Source organism: Lepidochelys olivacea (genome assembly GCF_965140295.1).
Source record: "Lepidochelys olivacea isolate rLepOli2 genome assembly, chromosome: 3".
In the NCBI taxonomy this organism is placed as follows: Eukaryota; Metazoa; Chordata; order Testudines; family Cheloniidae; genus Lepidochelys; species Lepidochelys olivacea.
This window is the reverse complement of record NC_140413.1, coordinates 103,859,162-103,886,923: the sequence shown is the minus strand read 5'-3', so window position 1 is coordinate 103,886,923 and position 27,762 is coordinate 103,859,162. Positions and strand designations below refer to the sequence as shown.

The following is a 27,762-nucleotide window of genomic DNA, read 5'->3' as shown; positions in this document are numbered from 1 at the left end:
CATATTGAGCAGAGGGCTTTACTGAATGGCCCTGTGATGGGGTGTACCAGCCTTGCACTGGACAAGAAGGTGTTAACTCCATATTGTGGGCAGAGGAAGCCATACATCCCCACCACTGCTGGGCATGTTCCAACTGGACCCTCAGTATAAAAGGGAGCAGCCCAGCTCAGTTGGAGCTAGCTGCTGAGGAGGGAGGATGCACACTGCAGGCTCACTTCTAGGAACTGCTGGAGCCCTAGATCGCAGAGGCCAAGTGTGCTGAAACCCAGGCAGATACCCGACTACCTGCAGAAGCCCAAGAGGAGATGGAGTCATTGAGAGGTTCTCCAGCTGATGACCCCAGAGGCCCAGGAGACATGTGGACAGCAACACTGGAAAGCAGCATAGGAAGTAACCCAGGGGAACTAGACATTGATCCGGTTGTGGAACTGGAACGAAGGCAGTGTGTTTCAGACAGACCCCCGCTGACCTAGTGGCAAATCCATTTGCTGCTATCAAGGCCCTGGGTTGGGATCTGCTGGAGTAGGGAGGACCGGGGTTCCCCTAGCCCAGATGCCACCCAGTCCTGGTGGCGGCCCACTTCCCCTGTTGGCCACTAGGCCAAACAGCCCTGTTGAGGAGGGCAGCCATATTGACTCTGGCCACGAAGCCCCGCCACGGAGGGGTGCCTTATTGACTCTGGCCATACTTCCCTGAAGTTAAGTGTAGTCATTTGGACTCAGCTGAGGGGCTATAATGCCCCTCCCTAAAGTGTGATGGGGGTAACGGCCCTGCAACAGGCTTACAGTGATGTCCAGGTCTTTTTCCTGGGTTGCTACAGTTAATTTAGGATCTTGTAAGGTGTATAAATAGTAACAGTTATTCCATCCAAATATGCACTACTTCGCATTTGTCAACACTGAATTTCATTTACCATCTTGTTGCCCATTCATATAGTTTAATTAGGTCCCTCTGAAGTTCCTCATAATATTCTCTCGTGTGGACTAACCTAAATAATTTATATGAAACTTTTGTTACTCTGTAGCTCACCCCATTTTCCAGATCATGAATACAACAACACTGATCACAATTTGCAAACTTGTGATGCCCACTGTAAATCTAATACTGTGTTGCAAAATGATTTATTCCCACTCTTTTGTCTCCTAGCCTAGTTTCTGACCTAGATACTGTCCTTTTTAAATAAAGATATACATGTATTAAATGGGTTCAGATCTTTTGAGAAGTTCAGATCATTTATCAGTTAGATACATATTTAGTGACACTGACATTATATTTTAAAACTTAACCCAAAAGTGACACATGACAGTGCAGTAAGCCATCTGGAATTAGTTTTCTCCAAACCATGCCCTGTTTAGTTGTGGTTTTAAAAGGAGTGTTTAAGCACAATCTTTGTACTGAGTGCTTGATACTTAAAGCTTTTTAGACAGTTACAGGGTTGAGTAACCTGGGAATGAGTGGGGACTGTTCTTCCACTACGAGCAGGTAGGAGAAGGTAGCCTGTACAATATTTCTCTGTTCAGAAAACTGAAGGCCTTGTTAGACATTTAAACACAGTCGAGAACTGAGTAATTACTACTGAGTAATCTTGTTGTGAACCTTTTGGGGACTGAGAATTATACAAGATGAGTAGAAAAGAGGTTCTTTTGAAAATTTGTTGTGAGATCCTCAGAAGACATTTTACTTGTCAAAAACAGTAAAAACGAAAACTACACTTTTTTAAAGAAAATAAACACTATCTAGGAGTTTTATCCCATAAGCAGCATAAATTAGTATGAAATCTTTAATTAAATGATAATTTACTTTTTTAAATGTACTAACACAGGAAGCTATCTGACAGATGATTACTGATGGATTATGGATACCTCTAGGTCAACAGTTCAGATCAGCAAATTGATAACCACCAAAAATCATTACTATCTGCTGGCTGTTTGACGGCCTCTGAAAAATACATTGGTGATCTCAATTCAGTTCCCAGTACACAGGTCCTTACATAAGAAATATCACTTCAAGGCAGTCTCAGTGAAGGGTCTAGGGTCTGAATGATCATAGAGAATGAACCTGTTCACCTCAAGAGGAGCTAGCTCCAGGTTAAAGATGTTGGAGGCAGATTGGTAGGATACTGTGTCAGTGCTTGAATTACTGTTATCCTATTGCACATGATCTGTGGCTAGACAGAAGTTTTAATTTATGTCCTTTGCTATTAGTCTTGTACCTTTGGCCTGGTCTACACTAAAAAATTAGGTCAATCCAGCTACGTCGCTCACTGATGTGACAAATCTACACTCCTGAACAATGTAGTTAAGCTGATCTAACCCCCAGTGTAGACGGTGCTAGGTTGATGAAAGAATTCTTCCATTGACTTAGCTACCGCATCTCGGGGAGAACCCCTCCTGTAGGTGTAGGTAGTGTCTACACTGAAGCACTACAGTGGTGCAGCCGCAGCACTGCGGCTGAACCACTGTAGCATTTAAATGGGGGTAAACCCTATCATGAGCATTACATTCACTTTAAAAGAATGCCACTAACTGAGCTTTAAATATAGCTTTAAAAATATGACACTGTCACGTGGTTCTTGAACAGTTCGTTAGCTGGTCATCATCTCCAAATATTTATATCGGGCTCAGAGTGAACAGTACCTAGGGAAGGCCTATGGCACATTTATTATTATTATTATTTGCATTACAGTGGTGTCCTCATCATGGACTAGGACCCCATTGTGCTGGGTGCTTTCCAAAGAGAACAAAGATGGGGCCATCCTGAGCTCTATTGCAATACAAAAATAATAATACTTCTGCATGCTATTGTCCTTGGAATGCACTGTTGTTAGGTCTTCTTTTCAAACTATCTGCTAAGTGATAATTACACATTAAACTAAGACATATTGTAAGTTACAGGTTCCTTTTAAAGGTTACATCTGCTTTACCATTAAAATTATTGCTTCAGGGAAGCTTCGTATTATTGGCATGTATGGATTATACTACGTAGATTCTCCTACATTGCAGAGTAGTTATGTTTATATTTTCTAGTGCCATTATTTAAGTTATTCACTTTAAATAAAACTTCCTAAGTCTTGAAAACAGTGTTAGATTTGGTTATCAAATAAAGGATATGTGGTTTTTGTCCCAAAAATTAGGGGTAATAAAAAAAGTGATAAATAAGCCAGTAAAACTGGTACCAAAATTCAAGGAAGTGTGATAAAATGATAAATTGATAAGAGACTGATGAGATTTGTGTTAAAAATATGAACAAGTTTAACAAAAGAGTTATATGAAATAGAAAAGACGCTGTTACTTTAGTGTGTTTAATATTTATCACAGATTTTAACCTTTGAAAAGACCTAGTCATCGAGAGCAGTGTTTCTCAACCGTTTTGATACCAGGGACTGGCATACTGCGTTCCTGAACTGTGTCAGGGAGATCTCGGGGACTGGCGCTGGTCCACGCACCAGTTGTTGAGAAACACTGGTTTAGAGCATTTTGAGATGCATCAGTAAAGGTCCAGACTGAAGTCATATGTTCTCCAAACCATTCATGATTTTACAGATCCTATCATATCCCCCCTTAGTTGTCTCTTTTCCAAGCTGAGCAGTCCCAGTCCCACACCCAAACTCTCTTCCAGAGCCTGCACCCCAAACCCTGACCCATACCCAAATTCCCTCCCAGACCCTTAGGCAAGTGCGGTCAGAGGGAGGGGGGCAGGACTTGGACCTGTTCTGGGCACCACCAAAAATTATACAAACCAATTATAATTATATGAATTATATTTGCCGCTCGGGGCCTGTTGATCTGGGTGTCAGGGCAATTTTGACTGGGCAGTGGCTCAGCTTGGGGAGTTCGGGGGGGGGGGGGCGGTGTACACCGGGAAGAAGGGCAGGGTGCAGTGTGTGTGGAAGGGGCAGTGCGGCTGGTACATGGGATCGGGGATGGCCTGGTCTGTGTGGGGGGGTAGGCCAGGGACGGGCTAGGTGGGGGACAGCGCAGTCAGGGCCGTGGATGGAGTGACTGGCGCGGGGGGAGGTGCGCAGGGACCGCGACGGGTTCTGAGGGGGCGCGGGTGAGCGGCGCTCTGGGGCGGTTATTCGCAGCGCAGATGGCGGGGGGGGGTGCGCGTGGGGGGTGACGTAATTCGGGTTTGGCAGGGTGTGCACGTGTCGGGGACGGCGGGGCACAGACTGGGCGGTGCTGCCAGGCGGGCTGCGTTGGCCGCAGGGCGGGGCCAGGCTGGACGAGCCGGGGGGAAGTGGGAGGGGGAGCTGACGCGGCTCTGGGCAAGGGAAAACTCGCACTCAGAGCAGCTCCTCCGGCTGGGCAGTTGGCGAGGGAGTGCGCATGCGCATACAAAACGTCCGGGAGGGGGGCTGTTCCGCGCGTGCGCACAGCGATTCGTAGAGGCCAGGCGGAGACCAAGATGGCGGCCTAGGGCTGCGGCCGCCAACGCCACCGAGTGTGAGCGACGTCGCTGCCGCCGCCATGGCCCGGCACAGGAACGTCCGAGGCTATAACTACGACGAAGGTAGTGAGAAGCCTCCGCCTTTCACATCCCCGGTCCCTACCAGTACCCCCCCCACTCCCCGGCAGGAAGCACCAGCGGCATTAACACGTCTCCCAGGCGGCCTCGCAGGGAGGGAAGGGGGGTGTTGTGTGTGCGCCAGACCATGGACGGGGCTAGGCCCCGGGAACAGGAGTGGAGTGTATGGGGAGGTGCTAGGCCCCGGGGGAGTGGGAGGGGGCTATTTTTCCTCTAACTTCCAGGGATTGTTTAGGGAGCGCATTTGGCAGCAGTGTGGGTGTGCTCAGTCGAATTCTCTCCCTTGTGGAAACCAGTTCACCCGTTTCCATCGCTGTGTGGGACTTTCACAGCATGGCACGGGAGAGAGAAATATTTAAAAAGTAAAAACGCATTTTAAAAGCACAGAAATTGGCAGGGGGAGGACAGGGCGGGTGTAGTACCTCACAACTTTCAGCTCTGTTTGGAACAGGCTACGTTTCAAGTGGATAGTGTTACCTTAAAACTTACGACAAGCTTATTTTCACCTAACCTGGCTGTGCACTGAGTGTTCAGTGTGTCTCCCGGAACAATTTATGCCATCACAGCCACTTGAAACATCAAGGTGGTGTTAGTTGCCTTCCTCTGTGTTTTAAGTTTGGTTGATGTCCCTAATCTCTTGGGGAGGACATGCAGGTCCCTGAAAGGGAATTTGCAGGGCATGTAATAAAGCATTTCGTTTCCAGACAACTTGTCTTAAGATGGGAGTATTTAAGGCTCTGTGTATTTTAAATTTGCCTTCATATAACTATATTCTTACGAACACCTTCGTTAGTGCAGCTTTCTTTGGTATACTATCCCATTTACCTACACTGCAGTTTATATTAGGTGCTCATATACTCGTGTAACTATACCAGTGATTTTAAATAATGATTTGCACTTCTCTTTAATCAGGTTCTGTAGCTCCCTGCTGCAATTCGGGTCTAATTTGTATCTGTTCACTCTCAAACTATATTATGAAAATAAGAGTTTCAGATCATGCAGTCACTAAAATCTTTTCCTTATTTTTCAGTAGAGCAGCTATAGTGTTTCAGCCTCCTCAGTGTAGTTGTTTCACTGGTGTAAAATGAGGTTTGCACTAGTGGCGTTTATAGCTTATTGGAGTAAGCTACACCAATGAAAGTGACACTACATCAATCCAACGCATCTACATTAGGAATGCAAATTAACCTAATATAGACAAACCTTAAGACTTGCTTGGAGATTTCTCTGCTTGATTGTTTCACCTCTTGGAGATTAACTCAGTTTCACCTAGTCTGTGATGGGGCTAAACCAGTGGTTCTGAAACTTTTGTACTGGTGACCCCTTTCACATAGCAAACCTCTGAGTGCAACCCTCCCCCCCCCCTATAAATTAAAAACACAATATATTTAACACCATTATAAATGCTGGAGGCAAAGCAGGGTTTGGGGTGGAGGCTGACAGCTTGCAATCCCCCCCGTACAATAACCTTGCAACTCCCTGAGGGGTCCTGACCCCCAGTTTGAGAACCCTTGGGCTAAACTCTACAAATGTCCCTACTTTTAAGTGGTTTTCAGTTTTCCTGTTAAACACTTGGGTCCCAATCCTGGAAACACACATGGATATCTTTACACATGAGTAATCCTTTTCCTTAAGACTACAGTACTCACACATCTAAAGTTACTTGCATAAGTGTTTGCTGGATTGCAGTCTTTAATTGCTATATGTGTATAATGAACATCTTATTATGTACATCAGAAACTTGGTCTACAAATTCTGTTGTATCCAAATTTGTTAGTTTTGGGTGTGTGTTTGTATGTATACATGCGTTCACATACGTACATATATACACACCCAGAGACTCATATTATGGGGACATGCTACCTGTAGCATAGTTAGGGTTTTGCTGTGAGTTTACTTTTTGCGTAGATGATGTAATTTTGTATTTTTGTGTAGGTAAATTTAAAAAAATCACTTCTATTGCTGGACTGGCCATATTAAATCTTTTGCATTCCAGTACTGATGATTATTCATCATGGAAATTAGGGACAGGAAAGACCATTTATACATCGAATATGTATATTTACTGTATTTCTGTCTTAAAATTTGCTGCTGGTTCAGTTCCACCGGGAGTAGTCATGGTTGAGTCCTAGTACATATCTGAATGACTCCATGGCTAAATCACAGGAAGGTGTTGGCCCTTTCTCTACACTAGCTTGCCCATCATTGCTGCCTCTGCTGAAGCTGCATTGAATGTGGAAAATTTTTAGGAGAAAACAAAAGAAGAAAATCCATCTTCTTCCCAGTGCAAAATCAAACTACTCTTGTGCTCACTTGATGCAGTATGAGTTCTTGGGGGCAGGCTTTCTTTTTAATAATTCTGATGTTCTTCCTTTACCTTTTTCAAAAATTAGAAATCATAAATACAAAAGGAGAGGGAGCTATTTTCAAATGGGTAAAAATGAATATAGTAGTAATTGCCCCACTTATTTATGAATAAATCTCGTAATGTCCAAAGAGAAGAGCGATGTTGTTTTTTGTTGTAATGCAATTGTGGTTTAAATCATGTATTTATGTAAATTTAAATATACCTGTTGCTGGTTTGGGGATGGGAACTCAAGAATTACCATAAGAGATCAAACCAGTGGTCCATCTGTCTAGTTGGAGTCCGGTGGCACCTTGAAGACTAACAAATTTATTTGGGCATAAGCTCTCGTGGGTAAAAAACCCACTTCTTCAGATGCATGGAGTGAAAATTACAGGTACAGGCATAAATATACTAGCACATGAAGAGAAGGGAGTTATCTTACAAATGGAGAACCAGTGATGACTAGGCCAGTTCAGTGTTGGTGGATGTGATCCACTCCCAATAACTGATGAGGCGGTATCAATACCAAGAGAGGGAAAATTGCCTGTATCTGTAATTTTCATTTTCCTTCTCTTGGTATGGACACCTCCTCATCAATTGTTGGGATGGACCACATCCACTGTGACTGAATTGGCCTAGTCAACACTCGTTCTCCACTTGTAAGGTAACTCCTTTCTCTTCATATGCCAGTATATTTATGCCTGTACCTAGTCTTTTTTTCCCTATCAAGTTACAGTTAATTTAGGACCCAGTAAGGAGTGTGAGTGATTCAAATTATTATTTGCAATGTGTGTTACCTTGCATTTGTCAACACTGGAATTGCACTTATCAGTGTGTATTTGTTCATTTTGTTTGAATTTCATCATGATTTGCTCTCCTCGTGGCTAATTCAATAATTTTGTTTCATCTGCAAAATTTCCCACATCACTGCTCAGCCCCCTTTCCAGATTAATAGGAAATATATTAATAAACACCAGTCCTAGTGTGGAACCATGGGACACTTCACTGTTAGTTTCTGACCATGTTGAAAAATGATCTCCCCCCGCCCCCATTAACTAGTTTCCAATCCGTGGCAGTACTTTACTTTTCACCCTATGGCTGCTATTTAGTTTCCTTAGCAACTGCTTGTGAGGAACTTTGTCAAATGGTTAATGAAAGTCCAAATAATTATGACAGCCTGTTCTCCATTATTCACTGGCTTATTGACATATCCAAAGAATTCTAATAGAGGTATGATTATTCTTTACAGAACCTGATTTGTCCATGTCACATCAAGTAGTCAGAGCAATAAGCCTTTAATTCCCCAGATCGATGTGAGTGCCTTTTGTAGAGAAGGGTACAACATTTGCTTTGGTGTAGAAGCTGTTATTAAGGAGTGTGCATAGTTTTGTTAGCATGCTAGCTACTTCATTCTTCATGACTTTTTAAAACAAATTATATATATTTTAAACGGTTGAGTGTGTACTAGTGTTTTTTAAACAATATTTTAGTATATATTTTATTCTTTATGTTCACTATGTATCTGTAAATACTAAGCCTTGAAAATAAGTTTCTTTTCCGTATTATTGGTATCATTTGCTTCCTTTTAATGAGCTTTGAGAGCCATATCCTGATCTGAATAAACATAGACATATTTATTAGAAATAATTAATATTATCTTTACATAGCTTTACATGTCCATACAGCTGCTCTGTTAATCTTCTCAGTACTCTTATAGTATTTTCCTATTTTATAGATGGAGAAGTGAGGCAAGAGATGGAACAGTCATTGAAAGAGCCAGGACATTGTGGCTCTCAATCTTATGCTCCTTCCTTCAAAATAGATCATGCTTCTTCCCAAGGAGGCCAAAGAGTTTATTCAACTGAGGATATGGTTATTACTTAATGACATTGTAATTCATATTTAAAAGGAAATAGAAGGAAAATCTACAAAAAACATGAGCAATCACATTGCTAGAAGGACACTTACTCAGTGCTAAATGTTTTCCATTCCTTCTCTAAAAGTCAGCAAAGTTCTTATTCTTGGAATAACTGTAATATAAGGGGACGATAAATTTAAAAAAATGCAGAACTGATAGTCATTTTTTTTAAATGAGAGTGGGAGAAGGAGAGAGACACAGAAATATAGGGGAGAAGTTGTAGAACAGACCACAGTGTAAAGAGAAAAAAGAGAGAAAATATGTAAATGGATGGAGAGAGTAAAAAGGATATGAGGGAACATCACACTTAACATATCAGAAAGAGAACAATCTACAAGAGAAAAGAAAAAGTGTAGTGAAGGTAGGAAAGAGAAACAAAGTATAACATTAATACAGGAAAGAGAGTAAACTACAATTGCTAAAGTTTCCCAAAATAGGAAGTTGATAGTGCCATAGTTACTTTTTTTTTTGTTTTGTTTTAATGTTTTAATATGCAAGGTTGTGAATAGCTGGGGGATGGCAACACTGGTGTTCTTCACCTTGCTAGAAAATATCGGGGAAATCTTTCAAACCCTGCAGGTTAGACCAATCAATTTGTTGAGTGCAGAGAAATTCCTGGTTGGGAAAATGTATATTATATTTCAATAATGGTACAGGATCCTTGCTTTTTGGCTGAAATAATTGCATTTAGTATAATTTTCTGTTATAGACTCATAGACATTAAGGTCAGAAGGGACCATTATGATCATCGAGTCTGACTTCCTGCACAATGCAGGCCACAGAATCTCACCCACCCTCTCCTGCAATAAACCTCTCACCTATGTCTGAGCTATTGAAGTCCTCAGATCATGGTTTAAAGACTTCAAGGTGCAGGGAATCCTCCAGCAAGTGACCCATGCCCCAAGCTACAGAGGAAGGCGAAACCCCCCCCAAGGGCTTCTTCCAATCTGCCCTGGAGGAAAATTTCTTCCCGACTCCAAGTATGGCGATCAGCTAAACCCTGAGCTAAACACCAGCCAGATACCCAGGAAAGAATTCTCTGTAGGAACTCAGATCCCACCCCATCTAACATCCCATCGCAGGCCATTGGGCCTGTTTACCATGAATAAAGATCAATTAATTGGCAAAATCATGTTACCCATCATACCATCTCCTCTATAAACTTATCGAGTTTAATCTTGAAGCCAGATAGGTCTTTTGCCCCTACTGCTTCCCTTGGAAGGCTATTCCAGAACTTCGCTCCTCTGATGGTTAGAAACCTTCGTTTAATTTCAAGTCTAAACTTCCCGATGGCCAGTTTATATCCATTTGTTCTTGTGTCCACACTGGTACCGAGCTTAAATAATTCCTCTCCCTCTCTGGTATGTATCCCTCTGATATATTTATAGAGAGCAATCATATCTCCCCTCAACTTTCTTTTGGTTAGGCTAAACAAGCCAAGCTCCTTGAGTTTCCTTTCATAAGACAAGTTTTCCATTCCTCGGATCATCCTAGTAGCCCTTCTCTATTATGTACTATGTTATATAATATATTACAGTAATAGAAGTACAGTTGTAGTTACATTTTCTTTTGTGTAAGTGTGTTCTATTGTAGTATCTTATACTAAACCATCCTGCGTGTCTGAATGCTCAGTGCACGTGAAAGTACTTTAGGTATGTGGTTTTATAAATTTATCCTTGAAGTTAAATATTCTAGTAGGAAATAGGCTGATTATACAGACAGTCCCATGATTTGCTTAGGTTCCATGTTAGAGGGGTGCAGAAAAGAATTAGAAGGTTCTTGAATTTTTTTCACTGTCCTATACATAGCCTATTGAATATTAACAATACATGTATTACTGTTCTTACTTATAGCTGATTAAAAGACACTTTTTATTGATGAACCTTAGAAATACTAAAGTGGAATAATTATTGTGTAATTGGGGAGAGGGTTTTTAAAAATATTTAAGAAATTGCTTTTAAACACTCCGTACTTGTTAAATATTTAAAAATAAATTATATGCAGATTAATTCTTACTGTTTCTGCCTCTTAGATTTTGAAGATGATGATCTTTATGGCCAATCAGTAGAGGATGATTGTTGTATTTCCCCTTCAACAGGTTAGTTCAATGTTTGTCTATGCAAGTCTCATTTGGAGAAATTTGAACAAATATAGATGATAAAAAATTATACAGAATATTGGGACTTTCTGATGGGTAAAAGAACTGAGAAGTCAACGAAGGCAAGGCTGGCTGAGTAGTGCTATATTTGGAATGTGATTGGAGCAGCAGTTGCAAAAACATACATTTATTTCCAGAACAAAGCTATTTGGACCAGATTTTTAAAAGTAGTTAGGTGCATTACTGCTATTGAAATCAGTTGGAATTAGGGTCCTAGGCACTTCTGAAAATCCCACTAGACACACATCTTCTTGTTTAGGCAACTGAATACCTTTAAAAATATAGTCATTTGTCAGTCTGGTTACTCTTTATTCTATAGTAAGCAGTTGCAGACATAGGTATGTATTTACAATATTTTTGGTCATGTTCCCCTATTTAAAATTAAATTGCTTCGTGTTCATTTTTAAACTTTGCTGGTGGGGTTTTTTTTGTCCTTTTTGTAAGGAGTGAGGAGGTCCTCTCACCTTGTAAACAAACAAACAAACAAATGAAAAGACACTCTAGATGTATTCTCTTTTTAAACAAGTGGGTTGCATAGCTGTGCTGAGGCTTGTGTGCACCTGATTCCCTACAAAATCTTTCAACAGTAACGTTTTATTTAAAAAGTGCCTAATGCTGGTTACATCTAGAAAGATAGCTTTGCAAGATAGCAGCAACTAAGATGATTGAATATAAACTATTGGGTGATGTGCATTTAAGAAACATTTGCTAAAACTATAACTTCTTAAAAGATGAGATTATCAAATTTGTATTTGTTCACAATAAAAGTTGGCGTTTTGTGAATTTTACATTATGGTGTATGGGACCACTTGGTCAAATAATGAATAGCTGTGTTCTTTGACCATGTCTGTATGGTGTGTGTTTTTGCTACTCGTGATCATTTGTAGAAATTATTATTATTTATTATTATAGCAAAGTTTGAGGAGTCACTGAACTCTTGTTTTTGCATGGAAGCTAGAATATTTGTGTGTGGACAAGGCTTGCTTTTCTCATTTAAAAAGCTTTAGCCATCCAGGGACAAAGTAGAAACAAAACCAAATGTTTCAAGAAATCTGCTCACACACCAGAAATAAAATATAGCAAATAGTTGTAGTGAATGTTCACAGACGACTCCTAGTCTGAAATTTCTTTACATAAACTTTGAAAATTATGAATAATGACTAGGGCCAGGATTCAGCAAAGCATTTAAGCATATGATTTAGGTGCTTCGCTTATTAGGGGTGGGATTTATGCATGTGTTTAAATTTTAAACATATGCTAAAGTACTTTGAATCATGGCCTGTTTTTGTAAAAATTAAAGCTCAAGAACAGAAAAATGGGCTGAATTAATTGAATAAACTTTGTTATGAATAGATAGAAACTAGTAAAAGCTACTTTAACCCTACACCACACTGGACTTTAAAACAAACTAATTATGGCTAATGTGCTTTTTTTAAAGCTGAAATAGTGCAAAGGTTTTTGAGATTTGGGGTCATAAAGTTATAAGTTGAGTCCTAAGTAAAAATACTTGAGAACTCTTGGTCTAAAATTTTTTTTTGCCTTTGAAAGTCTTCATAAACTTGATATTTTTGTTACAGAATACTGAACTGGGTAGAATTGTGCGTTATATTAAAAGGTACATGGATATTGACTTCTCCATAGGGTCTCTCCTCTTTTGGTGTAAGGGGGCCATCCACAGTATTTAAGTATGGACTTTCCTTTGCCCAGTGCAGTCCTCGAGGCTAATAATTACAAAATGAGATTCTTTTTTCCAGATTAATTAATGCAGGCTACCATCAGTATGTATTTTCTTTAGCTAGCTTTTGTATTCAAACAATGGGATACTTGTTTGAAGGGAAACTATTCTTAATGTTCTGCTCCTGGTTGTTGTAGCTGCTCAGTTTATTTACTCAAGACGTGACAAACCCTCAGCATTTGCTGAGCGATTAGAAGAAGAGTATGGCTATGAAGATGTGCAAGAACCTGCCAAGAATATTACATCCAATCATCAGCTAACTGGAGTTGATCAAGGTAATTGTTAAGAACAGTTAATCAGTTCAGTCATGTTTTCATTCTTCTGTGATTTAAAGCCCTTTGTTGAAATCCTCTTATATTGAATTATCTTTTGTTGCTAACCAACTTTTATTACTAACTGACTTTATCAAACTGCCCACCATTTGGGGGCCAAATAGTAGAACACCCATAAATTCTAAGGAATGGTCATATCTAATAATACATTCAAAAATAATCTCTAGAAGGCTTCAATTTCTAGCTTTTGAATCTTATGTCTTTCTCCGCTAGATTAAAGAGTCCTTTAGTGTACTCAGTATTTTGTCCTTGTGAAGGTACTTTATATATTATAATCAAGTCACCGCTACTTCTTTTTTGTGGACACCAGAACTGGGTACAATATTCCAGTATTGGTTTCACAAATGTCATACAGAGGTAAAATTGCCTCCCCACTCTTTCTTACAACTTCCCTGTTTATCCAAGGATTGCATTGGTCCTTCTAGCCACAGCTTTGCACTGGAAACTCCTGTTGAATTGCTTGGCCACTATGACTCTTAAATCCTTTTGAGAGTTATAGCTTTCTAGAATACAGACACCCCACCCATTCTTTAGATATGGCCTGAATTCCTTGTTTCCTGACCGTATAACTTTCATTTTGCTGTATTAAAATGCATTTTGTTTGAATGGCTCCAGTTTACCAAGAGATACAGATCTCTCTCTGTGACTGCCTTGTCCTGGTCATTATTTACTACTCTGCCAATCTTTGTGGTCACAGGCAAGTTTTGTCAGTAGTGTTTTTATATTTACTTCCAGGTCACTGATGAAAATGTGGACTAAAGTCTCGTACCGATTCCTCTGGACCCCCTTTAGAAATATTCTCATTCAATGATAATTCCCTGTTGTAAACTTTGTGAGATCTGTCAGCCAGTTTTTAATCCATTTTGTGTGTGCTTTACTGATATTATATAGTGCTAATTTTTTAATTGGAAGGTTGTGTGGTATGAAGTTAAATGTCATACAAAAGTGTAAGTATATTACATCTGTCTTCAGAGTTACCTTTATCAACCAAACTTGTAATTTCATCAAAGAATGAAATCAGATTTTTTGACCTTTTTTCTTTTATGCCATGTTTACTGGCATTAGCTATATTTCTATCCTTTAATTCGTTATTAATTGAATCTTGTATCAGCTTTTCATTACTTTGCCTGGGATTTATGTCAGTCTAATAGGGCCATTGTCCAGGTTATCTCACTTGCCCTTTTTTTTGAATAATGGCACTACATTAGTACTCTTCAAGTCTTTTGGAATTTATTCGGTATTACAAGATACATTAAAAATTAACATCGGCAGGCCAGAGGTCTTCCGAGCCAACTCTTTTGGACTTTTGGGTGCAAGTTATCTGGGCCTCCTGGTTTAAATATGTTTATCCTTGGTAAATGAGGTTTTGTGTCCTCCTTGGTTACTAAGGGACTGGAAGGTACTTCATCATCCTTATGTGTTATGAATTCATTATCCTGTTTTCTTTTCAAATGCAGACCAGAAAGATTAATTGAACGCCCTGCTTTGTCTGCATCCTGATTAAGAATTTTGCCATCTCCATCAAGTAATGGACTTATTCCATTATTAGGATTACTTATGTTGCTTACATACTTAAAATAAAACAAAACAAAAAATAAAACCTCCACCTTTTTATTGTCCGTAGTTCTGCCAACCATATATTTTTCCCTGTTGCCTTCAGCTTCCCTTATCAATTTTCAGCACTTTTAACTTCTAATTTTTATCGATTGCTATCTATTTTTCATGTGTTATAAATTGCTTTTTCATTTCCAATTACTGCCTGCACTTGGGCACTAAACCAGGATAGGTTTTAGCCACAGTTGTCCTCTCTTTTGATAGTAGAATTGTAACTTTTTGGTCATCTAATAAACTCTTCTTAAAGAACTCACAATTTTCATTGACATTTTTCTTTCTGAATTTTCCTCCCAACCAATTTTGTTCATAATTGTTCTCAGCATTGGGAACTTAGCACTTTTGAAGTACCAAGTATATATCTTACTGGTTGGAACCATCCTCTTTTTGCCCGTAATATAATCAGGTCATGATAAGTGATCACTAGTCAACCACAAACTCTGAGTCCAGTGATTAATTCAGCTTTATTCACCATAATGAGGTCCAAAATAGTTCTTATATGGGTGCAATACTTTTTGTGTTAGAAAACCATCTTAAATAAGTTTGAGAAATTTTAATGATATTTTATTACTATCTGCATGAGACTTCCAGCATATATTTCCCAAATTGAATTTCCTATAAGAGTTTTTCTTTCCACACGTTTCAGAGGAGTTGTTAAAGGAGTAATTCATCCTGTTCTCTGGTTTGATTTGGTGATCTGTGAAAGACCCCCACCATTGTTAAATTAGCCACATTGATTATACTACATGTATCATTGTTAGTTTTCTTGTTAAATATGTAGTTTGTTAAATGTATACCATAAAATAGTCAGCATGTAGAACCTTTCCAAGTTAACTTTACTCTGAATACTGTATCATCATTTATGAAAGCCTCTGTACATTTCCATTTAAGGGGAACAATGCGCTGGTTGCACAAACCCTGTGGAAAACTGACTCTGACGTAGCATGAGTGATGCCATTTGGCACTTGTATAAGAGACTGTATGAGTGAGCATGGTTGATTGTCACTTGATCACATTTATAATGTGCAAGCTGAATAAAGGCCAGACCAGTAATATATGTATTTGGTGCTTTAATAGGGCAAATTTCACAAAGCTGAAAACAATTTTGAGGCAAGTCAGCTAGCTGGAAGAATTTAATCAGAAAAATGTGAATGAGAACTGGGAATCATTTAAGAACACTTTACTAGATGCCCCAAAAGCCACAATAGAGGAAGAAGGTTGTACTGGTTTAAAAACTGACCTTGTTTAGAGGGGAAGTGAAGGGAGCTATACATTTTTTAAAGATTATTTTTATATATATATATATATATATATATATATATAAAAAGAGGAAGTTGATAATAATGAATATAAATTGGAAGTTAGAAATTGTAGAATAATGATAAGGGAAGCTAAGGGACACATGGAGAAATTTTTGGTCAGCAGAGTTAAGGACATTAAGAGGTTTTTTTTAAAAAAAAGTTAGGAACAAAAAGACTCCTCACGATGGTATTGATCCATTATTAGATGATAATGGTAGAATTATCAATAATAATGCAGTAAAGGCAGAAGTGTTCAATAAATATTTCTGTTCTGTATGCGGGGAGGGGGAGATATAGTCTCACATATGGCGATAACATTCTTTCCATTCCACTAGTATCTCAGGAGGATGTTAAACAAAAGCTAAATTTAGACATGTTTAAATCGGAAAGGCCAGATAACTTGTACCCAAGAGTTCCAAAAGAGCTGGCTGAGAAGTTCACTGGACCGTTAAGGTTGCTTTTCAGTAAGTTTTGGAACAGTAGGGAAGTTCCAGAAGACTGGAAGTTGTCTAATGTTGTCCCAATATTTAAAAACGGTAAATGGGATGACCTGGGTAATTTATAGGCCTGGCAGCCTGACACCAGTCCTAGGCAAGATAATGGAGTGACTGATATGGGGCTTGATTAATAAAGAATTAAACGAGGGTAATGTAATTAATGCAGTCAGCATGGGTTTATGGAAAATAGATCCTGTCAAACTAACTTGATACCTTTTTTGGATGAGATAAGTTTGGTTGATAAAGGTAACAGTGTTAGTGTAATGTATTTAGACTTCTGTAAGGTGATTGACTTGGTATCACACAACATTTTGATTTAAAAAAATCAGAACGATATAAAATTAATGTTTGTTGTTTGCCATGTTGTTGTAGCCATATTAGTCCCAGGATATGAAATCTACAGCGTGCATGAGGTGATATCTCTTGTTGGGCCAATTGTCCGAATTAGACCCGAAGAAGAGCTCTGTGGAGCTCAAAAGCTTGCCTCTTTAATGAACAGAAGTTGGTCCAATAAAAGATATTACCTCACCCACCTTGTGTCTCTTACAAAATTAAAGTCTTGTACTTTAAATGGTTTAAAAACTGGCAAACTGTTAGGTCTCAAAATGTAATTGTCATCAAGCATGTGTGTGTCCAGCATCGGTTCTTGGTCCTGAGCTAATTAACATTTATATCCATGACCTGGTAGAAAACCTGTCAGCATCACTGATAAGATTTGCAGATGACACACAAATTGGGGGAGTGGTAAGTGATGAAGAGGACATGTCAATGGTTAAGAGTGATCTGGATCGCTTGGATAACGGTGCAGGAAAACAAAATGTTTTAATATGGCTAAATGTATACAAATAGGAACAAGAATGTAGGTCATATTACAGAATGGGGGACTCTATCCTGGGAAGTAGTGATTATGAAAAAGATTTGGAAGTCATAGTGCATAGTCAGCTGAACATGAGCTCCCATGTGGGGGTGCTGTGCCAAAAGAACTTATGTGATTCTTGGATGCATAAAGGGGAACCTCGAGTAGGAGTAAACAGGTTTTATCTCCCCTATATTTGGCACTAGAGTGGCTGCATCTGGAACACTGTGTCCTGTTTTGATGTCCACAATTCAGGAAGGAGGTGGTAAATTGGAGAAGGCTCAAAGAAGAGCCATGAGAATGATTAAAGGATTGGAGAACCTGCCTTATAGTGATAGACTCAAATAACTCAATTATTTAGCTTAACAAAGAGAAGGTTAAGGGATGACTTGATTAGTCTGTAAGTATTTACATGGGGAGCAAATATTTAATAATGGGCTCTTCAGTCTAGTAGGATCGGTATAATGATGTAAGGCTGGAAGTTGAAGCTAAATAAATTCAGACTGGAAATAAGGCTTATCAGTGAGCCTAATTAACCACTGGAACAGTTTACCAACTGTTGTGGTGGATTCTCCATCACTGACAATTTTTAAATATATGCTCTAGGAATTATTTTGGGGAGGTTTTGTGATCTGTGTTATACTGGAGTTCAGGCTAGATGATCACAATGATCCCTTTGGTCTTGTAATCTTTGACAGCATCAGTTTCTTTACTGTTGTGGTGGAGAGTATACAGAAATCCTTGCTGTGTCCATGCCCGCACCTTCAGACCCTTACTTAGCACGTCTTCTCAGCTTTATATACATGGGTGTGGGTGTGTTTATAGTTAGTAGTGGATTTTTGGTAGTTTTGAGAGTTTTCGGCTTTTTTTGTGTAACTTGCACGACTTTACATAAAAATATAAGCATGGCTATACTTGATTAGACCAGTGGTCCATCTGTTCCAGGATCATGTCTTCCAACAGTGGCTGGTGCCAGAAACTTCAGAGAGAGTGAACAGAACAGGGTATTTATTGTGTGATCCATCCCCTGTTGTCCAGTCCCTGCTTCCAGCAGTCATAATTTTAAGGACTTTGAGTGGAGGGGTTGAGTTGCTGATCATCTTGGCTAATAGCCATTGATGGATCCATGAACTTTTCTGATTCTTTCTTTTTTGAACCCAGTTATACTTTTGTCCTTTACAGTATCCCCTGGCAGTGAATTCCACAGGTTGACTGTGCATTGTCTGAAGAAGTCCTTCTTTATGTTACTTTGCTGCCTATTGATTTCATTGTGTATCCCCTCATCCCTGTGTTATGTGAAGGGGTAAATAGCACTTCCTTATTCACTTTCTCCACACATGATTTTATAGACCTCTATCATACTCCCCCCTCAGTTGTCTCTTTGAAACCTCAGTGGTCCTACACCTGGTCTCCCAAAGGGTTTGTGATATCCCTCAATTTTGGGGGAAAATCTGATGTGCATGCACGGTGTCTCATCTGCCTGAGAGGGCCCGCTCTGTAGTAACGTTGGTTTGCAAGGCTCTCTAAACTCAAGCTTGTTTGGACAGACAACTCTGACTCTATGGGTATGTCTACACTATGAAATCAGGTCGAATTTATAGAAGTCAGTTTTTTAGAAATCGGTTTTCTATATTTGAGTGTGTGTGTCCCCACAGAAAATGCTCTAAGTGCATTAACTCGGCGGAGTGCTTCCACAGTACCGAGGCTAGCGTCGACTTCCTGAGTGTTGCACTGTGGGTGGCTATCCCACAGTTCCCGCAGTCTCCGCTGCCCATTGGAATTCTGGGTTGAGATCCCAATCCCTGATGGGGCTAAAACATTGTCGCGGGTGGTTCTGGGTACATATCGTCAGGCCCCCGTTCCCTCCCTCCCTCCGTGAAAGCAAGGGCAGACAATTGTTTCGCACCTTTTTTCCTGAGTTACCTGTGCAGACGCCATACCACGGCAAGCATGGAGCCTGCTCAGGTAACCGTCACCCTATGTCTCCCGGGTGCTGGCAGACATGGTACGGCATTGCTACACAGTAGCAGCAACCCATTGCCTTGTGGCAGCAGAAGGTACAATAAGACTAGTAGCCGTCCTCGTCATGTCTGAGGTGCTCCTGGCCATGTCGGCCAGGAGCGCCTGGGCAAACATGGGCGCAGGGACTAAATTTGGAGTGACTCGACCAGGTCATTCTCTTTAGTCCTGCATTCAGTCCTACTGAACCGTCTTATCGTGAGCAGGCAGGTGATACGGATTGCTAGCAGTCGTATTGTACCATCTTCTGCCGGGCAGCCATGAGATGTGGATGGCATGCAGTCCTTCTGCACCGTTTGTTGCCAGCCAAAGATGTAAAAGATAGATGGAGTGGATCAAAACAAGAAATAGACCAGATTTGTTTTGTACTCATTTGCTTCCCCCCCTCCCCCGTCTAGGGGACTCATTCCTCTAGGTCACGCTGCAGTCACTCACAGAGAAGGAGCAGCAAGGTAAATCTAGCCATGTATCAATCAGAGGCCAGGCTAACCTCCTTGTTCCAATAAGAACAATAACTTAGGTGCACGATTTCTTATTGGAACCCTCCGTGAAGTCCTGCCTGAAATACTCCTTGATGTAAAGCCACCCCCTTTGTTGATTTTAGCTCCCTGAAGCCAACCCTGTAAGCCATGTCGTCAGTCGCCCCTCCCTCCGTCAGAGCAACGGCAGACAATCGTTCCGCGCCTTTTTTCTGTGCGGACGCCATACCAAGGCAAGCATGGAGGCCGCTCAGCTCACTTTGGCAATTAGGAGCACATTAAACACCACACGCATTATCCAGCAGTATATGCAGCACCAGAACCTGGCAGAGCGATACCGGGCGAGGAGGCGACGTCAGCGCGGTCACATGAGTGATCAGGACATGGACACAGATTTCTCTGAAAGCATGGGCCCTGCCAATGCATGCATCATGGTGCTAATGGGGCAGGCTCATGCTGTGGTACGCCGATTCTGGGCTCGGGAAACAAGCAGAGAGTGGTGGGACCGCATAGTGTTGCAGGTCTGGGACGATTCCCAGTGGCTGCGCAACTTTCGCATGCGTAAGGGCACTTTCATGGAACTTTGTGATTTGCTTTCCCCTGCCCTGAAGCGCATGAATACCAAGATGAGAGCAGCCCTCACAGTTGAGAAGCGAGTGGCGATAGCCCTGTGGAAGCTTGCAACGCCAGACAGCTACCGGTCAGTTGGGAATCAATTTGGAGTGGGCAAATCTACTGTGGGGGCTGCTGTGATGCAAGTAGCCCACGCAATCAAAGATCTGCTGATATCAAGGGTAGTGACCCTGGGAAATGTGCAGGTCATAGTGGATGGCTTTACTGCAATGGGATTCCCTAACTGTTGTGGGGCCATAGACGGAACCCATATCCCTGTCTTGGCACCGGAGCACCAAGCCGGAGAGTACATAAACCGCAAGGGGTACTTTTCAATAGTGCTGCAAGCTCTGGTGGATCACAAGGGACGTTTCACCAACATCAGCGTGGGATGGCCGGGAAAGGTACATGACGCTTGTATCTTCAGGAACTCTGGTCTGTTTCAAAAGCTGCAGGAAGGGACTTTATTCCCAGACCAGAAAATAACTGTTGGGGATGTTGAAATGCCTATCTGTATCCTTGGGGACCCAGCCTACCCCTTAATGCCATGGCTTATGAAGCCGTACACAGGCAGCCTGGACAGTAGTCAGGAGCTGTTCAACTACAGGCTGAGCAAGTGCAGAATGGTGGTAGAATGTGCATTTGGACGTTTAAAGGCGCGCTGGCGCAGTTTACTGACTCGCTTAGACCTCAGCGAAACCAATATTCCCACTGTTATTACTGCTTGCTGTGTGCTCCACAATATCTGTGAGAGTAAGGGGGAGACATTTATGGCGGGGTGGGAGGTTGAGGCAAATCGCCTGGCTGCTGGTTACGCGCAGCCAGACACCAGAGTGGTTAGAAGAGCACAGGAGGGTGCGGTACGCATCAGAGAAGCTTTGAAAACCAGTTTCATGACTGGCCAGGCTACGGTGTGAACGTTCTGTTTGTTTCTCCTTCATGAAACCCGCCGCCCCTTGGTTCACTCTACTTCCCTGCAAGCTAATCACCCGCCCCTCCTCCCTTCAGTCCCCGCTTGCAGAGGCAATAAAGTCATTGTTGCTTCACATTCATGCATTCTTTATTCATTCATCACACAAATAGGGGGATGACTACCAAGGTAGCCCAGGAGGGATGGTGGAGGAGGGAAGGAAAATGCCACACAGCACTTCAAAAGTTTACAACTTTAAAATTTATTGAATGCCAGCCTTCTTTTGTTTGGGCAATCCTCTGTGGCGGAGTGGCTGGTTGGCCGGTGGCCCCCCCCACCGCGTTCTTGGACGTCTGGGTGTGGAGGCTATGGAACTTGGGGAGGAGGGCGGTTGGTTACACAGGGGCTGTAGTGGCAGTCTGTGCTCCAGCTGCCTTTGCTGCAGCTCAACCATACACTGGAGCATACTGGTTTGATCCTCCAGCAGCCTCAGCATTGAATCCTGCCTCCTCTCATCACACTGCCACCACATTTGAGCTTCAGCCCTCTCTTTAGCCTGCCACCTCTCCTCCGGGTCATTTTGTGCTTTCTTGCACTCTGACATTATTTGCCTCCACGCATTTGTCTGTGCTTTGTCACTGTGGGAGGACAGCATGAGCTCAGGGAACATTTCATCACGAGTGTGTTTTTTTTTTCTTTCTAATCTTCACTAGCCTCTGGGAAGGAGAAGATCCTGTGATCATTGAAACACATGCAGCTGGTGGAGAAAAAAAAAGGGACAGCGGTATTTAAAAAGACACATTTTATAAAACAGTGGCTACACTCTTTCAGGGTAAACCTTGCTGTTAACATTACATACATAGCACATGTGCTTTCGTTACAAGGTCGCATTTTGCCTCCCCCTACCGTGTGGCTACCCCCTCAACCCTCCCCCCTCCCCGTGGCTAACAGCAGGGAACATTTCTCTTCAGCCACAGGTAAACAGCCCAGCAGGAATGGGCTCCTCTGAATGTCCCCTGAAGAAAAGCACTCTATTTCAACCAGGTGACCATGAATCATATCTCACTCTCCTGAGGGTAACACAGAGGGATAAAGAACGGATGATGTTTGAACGCCAGCAAACATACACTGAAATGCTTTGTTGTACAATGATTCCCGAGTACGTGTTACTGGCCTGGAGTGGTAAAGTGTCCTACCGTGAAGGACGCAATAAGGCTGTCCTCCCCAGAAACCTTTTGCAGAGGCTTTGGGAGTACATCCAGGAGAGCCGCGAATGCCAGGGCAAAGTAATCCTTTCACATGTTCGCTTTTAAACCATGTATAATATTTTAAAAGGTACACTCACCGGAGGTCCCTTCTCTGCCTGCCGGGTCCGGGAAGCAGCCTTATGTGGGTTCGGGGGTACTGTCTCCAGGTCCAGGGTGAGAAACAGTTCCTCGCTGTCTGGAAAAACGGTTTCTCCGCTTGCTTGCTGTGAGCTATCTACAACCTCATCATTATCATCTTCTTCGTCCCCAAAACCTGCTTCCGTGTTGCCTCCATCTCCATTGAAGGAGTCAAACAACACGGCTGGGGTAGTGGTGGCTGAACCCCCTAAAATGGCATGCAGCTCATAGAAGTGGCATGTTTGGGGCTCTGACCCGGAGCGGCCGTTCGCCTCTCTGGGTTTCTGGTAGGCTTGCCTCAGCTCCTTAAGTTTCATGCGGTACTGCTTCGGGTCCCTGTTTTGGCCTCTGTCCTTCATGCCCTGGGAGATTTTCACAAAGGTTTTGGCATTTCGAAAACTGGAACGGAGTTCTGATAGCACGGATTCCTCTCCCCATACAGCGATCAGATCCCGTACCTCCAGTTCAGTCCATGCTGGAGCTCTTTTGCGATTCTGGGACTCCATGATGGTCACCTCTGCTGATGAGCTCCGCATGGTCACCTGCAGCTTGCCACGGTGGCCAAACAGGAAATGAGATTCAAAAGTTCGCAGTTCTTTTCCTGTCTACCTGGCCAGTGCATCTGAGTTGAGAGTGCTGTCCAGAGCGGTCACAATGGAGCACTCTGGGATAGCTCCCGGAGGCCAGTACCGTTGAATTGTGTCCACAGTACCCCAAATTCGAGCCGGCAAGGCCGATTTAAGCGCTAATCCACTTGTCAGGGGTGGAGTACGGAAATCGATTTTAAGAGCCCTTTAAGTCGAAATAAAGGGCTTCATCGTGTGGACGGGTGCAGGTTTACATCGATTTAACGCTGCTAAATTCGACCTAAAGTCCTAGTGTAGACCAGGGCTATATGACATGAGAGAAAACTTGAATGCACAGGCTGAGATTCCAGAAGGCCAGGGTTCCATCCAGGGCCCATAATGTTTGTCTTTAGTGATGAAGCCCATGACCACATAATGGCCGAAGACATCTGCCTTCATCCTGCTTCAGCACTAGACTTTAAGTGAGGTTGAGCACAGGTTTCTTTAAGTCCATTACTCTTCCATTTAATGTGACGATCAATAAACCACTGAGTTGTTTGCACTGATGAACCTTGCTAAGACTCTTCAACCTGGTTCTGGCAGCAAGCAAACAAAACCTGATACTTCAGAGGGCCTCCGGACAACTTTGTTATCAGAGCTTTGGAAAAAATGATGCCTCTCTGAACCCAGAAGTCTGGCCCTGATGACCCAGCCCATGTGAGCTACCATGCTTTTAATATCTCTCTGTACCATATTTCTCTTAACTTTTTCTGCCAAGAGAAAGGAGAAGAGAGATCCTTTATCTAGTACTGAGAATGTCTCTCAAAACAGAAAAAAACGCTGGCCCCATTCTAAGGATAATATTCCAGAGCAACCACACCAGCACTGAAGTCTACTGTGCAGTGATCCCAGAACCACCAGGAGACTTTTCTGTTATCCACATCTCTTTGACTCTGTCCACATCCTCGAGCCTTGCTGTTGAACTTAGGTTTTAAATATTAGCATCCCCATTATTATTATAGCTTCTCTAGATACATTATCTTCTGGTCTGGAACAGTTTCAAAATCCTTTAACATTAATCTGCGTTTTGGGACTGGCAACGGTCTCTGTGCCATCCAGTATGGGATTTGAGCGTCATTCATGTTTGCCTTGTCACCAAGAGGATGATGTCTCTGACTTTGGGGGCAGCTTTGTCTCTGTCCTTGTGACTTTGAAAGGATTTTATGCAGGGACCTGTCCAATTGCTGAAGTGGTCCTATGGATATGACTTACTTATTTGTGATGGGGTGCTCAGTTCACTGCAGGTATGGTGCTTCGTTCTTGTCATTCTGGGGAATAGTTCAACAGGTCAGCACCCCTTCCTGATTTTGCACACTGTCCCTCTGCCTCTGTCTCTGTCTCTTTGTCTGCAGCTTGTCTCTCACTCCAGGAGCTGCTGCAGCCTTTTTGTGACTCAGTTCCCTGGCTTGGTCACTATTTTGGCTTCTGCCTTCCCGGGGGGGTTGGGTTCTGCCTTCCCACGTACAGGCTCAGGCAGTCTTCCTACATGCTGCCCTGCTGGTGCCACTTCTCCTGTGGCTGGTTGGGGAACCCTGGCTCGCCCTCTACTTTGGGTTCCGGTTCAGCGACCCTTTAGTCAGCAGTCAAGGTCTGTTTCACTCTGTACCTTGCTGCATTTCCCTGAGCCCTTTTGTAACCTTCGGGCTCTCCCTTCCATCTTTGGGTCTGCCACCTTCAGCACTCCCTCCTCCCAGGGAACAACTGCAGCCTACACGTCTCTGTAGCCTCCAAACACTCTTCCCTTTTCCCACGGAGTGACTGCAGCCTTTCCCAGCAGCCTCTTCTGTTGCCAGCCTCTTGGCTCATACAGGCTCCGCCAGTTCCTGCACAGATGAGCTTCTTCTAATTAAGGCTTTTCTCTCAGCCTTCAGTTAATAGGTTAATTGGCCCATCTGGCCTCCATTAACCCCTTAAGGGTGAGTGTGGAGTGTACACCCCATCACAGGCCTTTTATAGGTTGTGAAGCCCAAGAACAGAGGATCTGCCTTATTTATCATGTGAATCTTTCTGGGAAAACGCTAACCTAGGATGGATGGTGCCTGGAGGGTAAAGCTCACGGAAGATGTATAAATTTAAGATACGTAGTTCTTTAACAGCACATGGCAGTGTAGCAGAGGTGGCACAGTTGGTTTCATTTTCCGAAAGAGGTAAGCCAGCATTCCAAAGTTTGGAAAACAGTGCCCTAGGGGGGATTGTACCCTTACACATTTATCTTTATAAAATGGCATTTCTCATGACTATTACTTCTATCAGGAGAGCTAGTGAAGAATTACAAATCCTAATGACTAATCTCATACCACATTACCTAAGGCAGTGGTTGTCAACTTAATTCACAATGTGTTACCTGAGCTTCAGGGGCCAGGTGGCTGGTCAGCAGCAGCATTGCCCTTGAGCCTGGACCCCAGAATTCTGCTGTGTGGGGCCGGCTGCCTGGGGCTGGCTGCCTTCCCACCCGGACCTTTGCCGGACCACCTGTCCCTGGCCAGCCAGAGCTGACCAGAGCTTGCAGGACTGGGTGACTGCCCTGGACCCCAGACTCCTGCCACGTGGGGCGGGCCAGCTGCCCCAGACACAGACCCTGGAGTTTGCGGGGCCGGGCGGCTGCCCTGGACCCCCACCATGAGGGGTGGGCTGGCAGTCCCGACCTTGTCCCCGCTGGACAGTGGGGCAACCTGGACCCCTCCTCAGCGGTCTGATGGGAACCTGGCTGACCCCGGTCTGTCGGCTGCCCTTTAGCACTTGAGCTGGTTTGCAGCTGTGTGCTAATTGGGCCACAGGTTGAGAACCGCTGAATAAGGACACACTGGTCCTCCAGTCACATTCTACGTTAATTCCCAAAGTGGTTTTACACATGCACATCAACCAGTCCATCTGCTCCTATCTCTTTCCCCTAAGCCCATGGCCAATGGAGGTGAAGCTTGTTTCCATATATTTACTGTGAAAAGAGTTCTCTTTCCATTTGGAAATAACTAAACTTTATGCAGTTCAACAGATGGTTTTAGCCTGCATGGGGAGAAGTGCCATATTCACCCAGAGATTATCAGAGGATTAGATCCTACAGTTTTGTTATAACATAGCTGCAGTCCACATCCCATCAGGGTTTAAGGCTCACTCAGTAAGACCACTGCTGAGTCTGTGACATGCCTTAGACTTATCTCAGTTGCTGAACACTACAGGACAGCTATTTGGAGTTCTGTTTATAAACTCAGTAAACTCTATTGCTTAAATTTAGCATCACACTCTAATGATGGGTTTAGTAGAGCTGTTCTGCAGTCTTTTCCTAAGAACTCTTCAGGCTGCATTCCACTAGGGCTGTACTACTCACTAATCCCCCACTAGTCAGAATGTGCAGGGGTCCACTGAAGAAAAATCCTCCCAGTAACAGTGATTCTTTGAAAGTTGCTTCTGCACATTCACCCTTACCTCCCACCTTCTCTTTTACCCAACAGTTCTCTATCCACATAGGACTCTGTGGTTCATGAGAAGGAACTGAGGCAACTGGGAGCTGCACTCCTTTATAGAGTCTGAATGTTTGCTAAAAAAGGGTTATCATTCAGCCCCCACAGATAGGATTTTCAAGAGGGGTTCTTGAGGTGGCAAGGGCACCATCCCCCACAAGTATAAATGCACAGGGTGACTGAAGAACCACAGCTATTAGCATATAGCCTTTCTGTGATTCTTGATACATTAAAATATTTATTGTGGGATGCTAATATTGTATTATCTTAGTTTTGTGCATTTAATTTCTCTTAAAAAGAGCCTCAGAGACCTTATGGTTGCCATTACAGTCATGAGACATGTCATGTGGGTTTTGGCTCAGCATGTAAAGCTGGTATTGCTTTAAATCTTGGTAGTGTAGAGTTTTGGTGAAGAGGATGGTCAGAATCGTTACCTTCTCCTGTTTGATGTCAGGGCTCACCTTTGGTCTGCTGGGGATAGAAGACTTCGGGGTTGCTGATTGTGAATGCTGTAAATATAATGGATCACTTTATTGATAGTAGCAGGATGTAATTTTCTTTTTGTCCTTGACTACTGATATTTTATTCTAAATTCTGAACATTAATAACTTTGTCTTTGGTTTTTAAATGGCCTGCAACAGATAAATCATTAAGTTAGAGGATAGAGAGACAGCATCAGAAGTTTCACACTGAATCTTTCTGATTGATGTGTGGTAAAGAAATCTTGAAAGATGTATGTTGTGACTGTAATGGAGATGAAGAAAGTTTTCTTCTCCATTGTAGAGCTCTCACTGTGATCAGAAATTTGAATGATTATCAATCATGTTTATTATGGTAGCGCCTAAAGGCCAACCAAGTAGGGTCCCCATTGTGCTGGGACTGTACAAACATGGAGAAGGAGATGATCCCTGCCCCAAATACCTGACAGTCTAAGTAGACAAGACAGACACAGGTGGGGTGGGGAAAGCTGGTAGGGGAAGGGAAGGAGAAT

The 27,762-nt window shown here is 42.5% G+C and overlaps 1 protein-coding gene across 2 annotated transcripts in view; it reads left to right on the top strand.

The window, feature by feature from the left end:
* Nucleotides 1-4,291: 4,291 nt before the first annotated feature.
* The window catches only part of HBS1L (HBS1 like translational GTPase), a 132,991-nt gene continuing 109,520 nt past the window's right edge, over nucleotides 4,292-27,762 (top strand). The window contains exons 1-3 of one of the 2 annotated variants that reach the window (XM_084623933.1): nucleotides 4,292-4,512; nucleotides 10,825-10,890; nucleotides 12,823-12,960. In XM_084623933.1, coding sequence (XP_084480059.1) covers nucleotides 4,470-4,512; nucleotides 10,825-10,890; nucleotides 12,823-12,960 — 247 coding nt within the window. In that variant the 5' untranslated portion in view covers nucleotides 4,292-4,469. The remainder of the gene's footprint in view (nucleotides 4,513-10,824; nucleotides 10,891-12,822; nucleotides 12,961-27,762) is intronic. The other variant, XM_084623932.1, reaches the window with a different exon arrangement.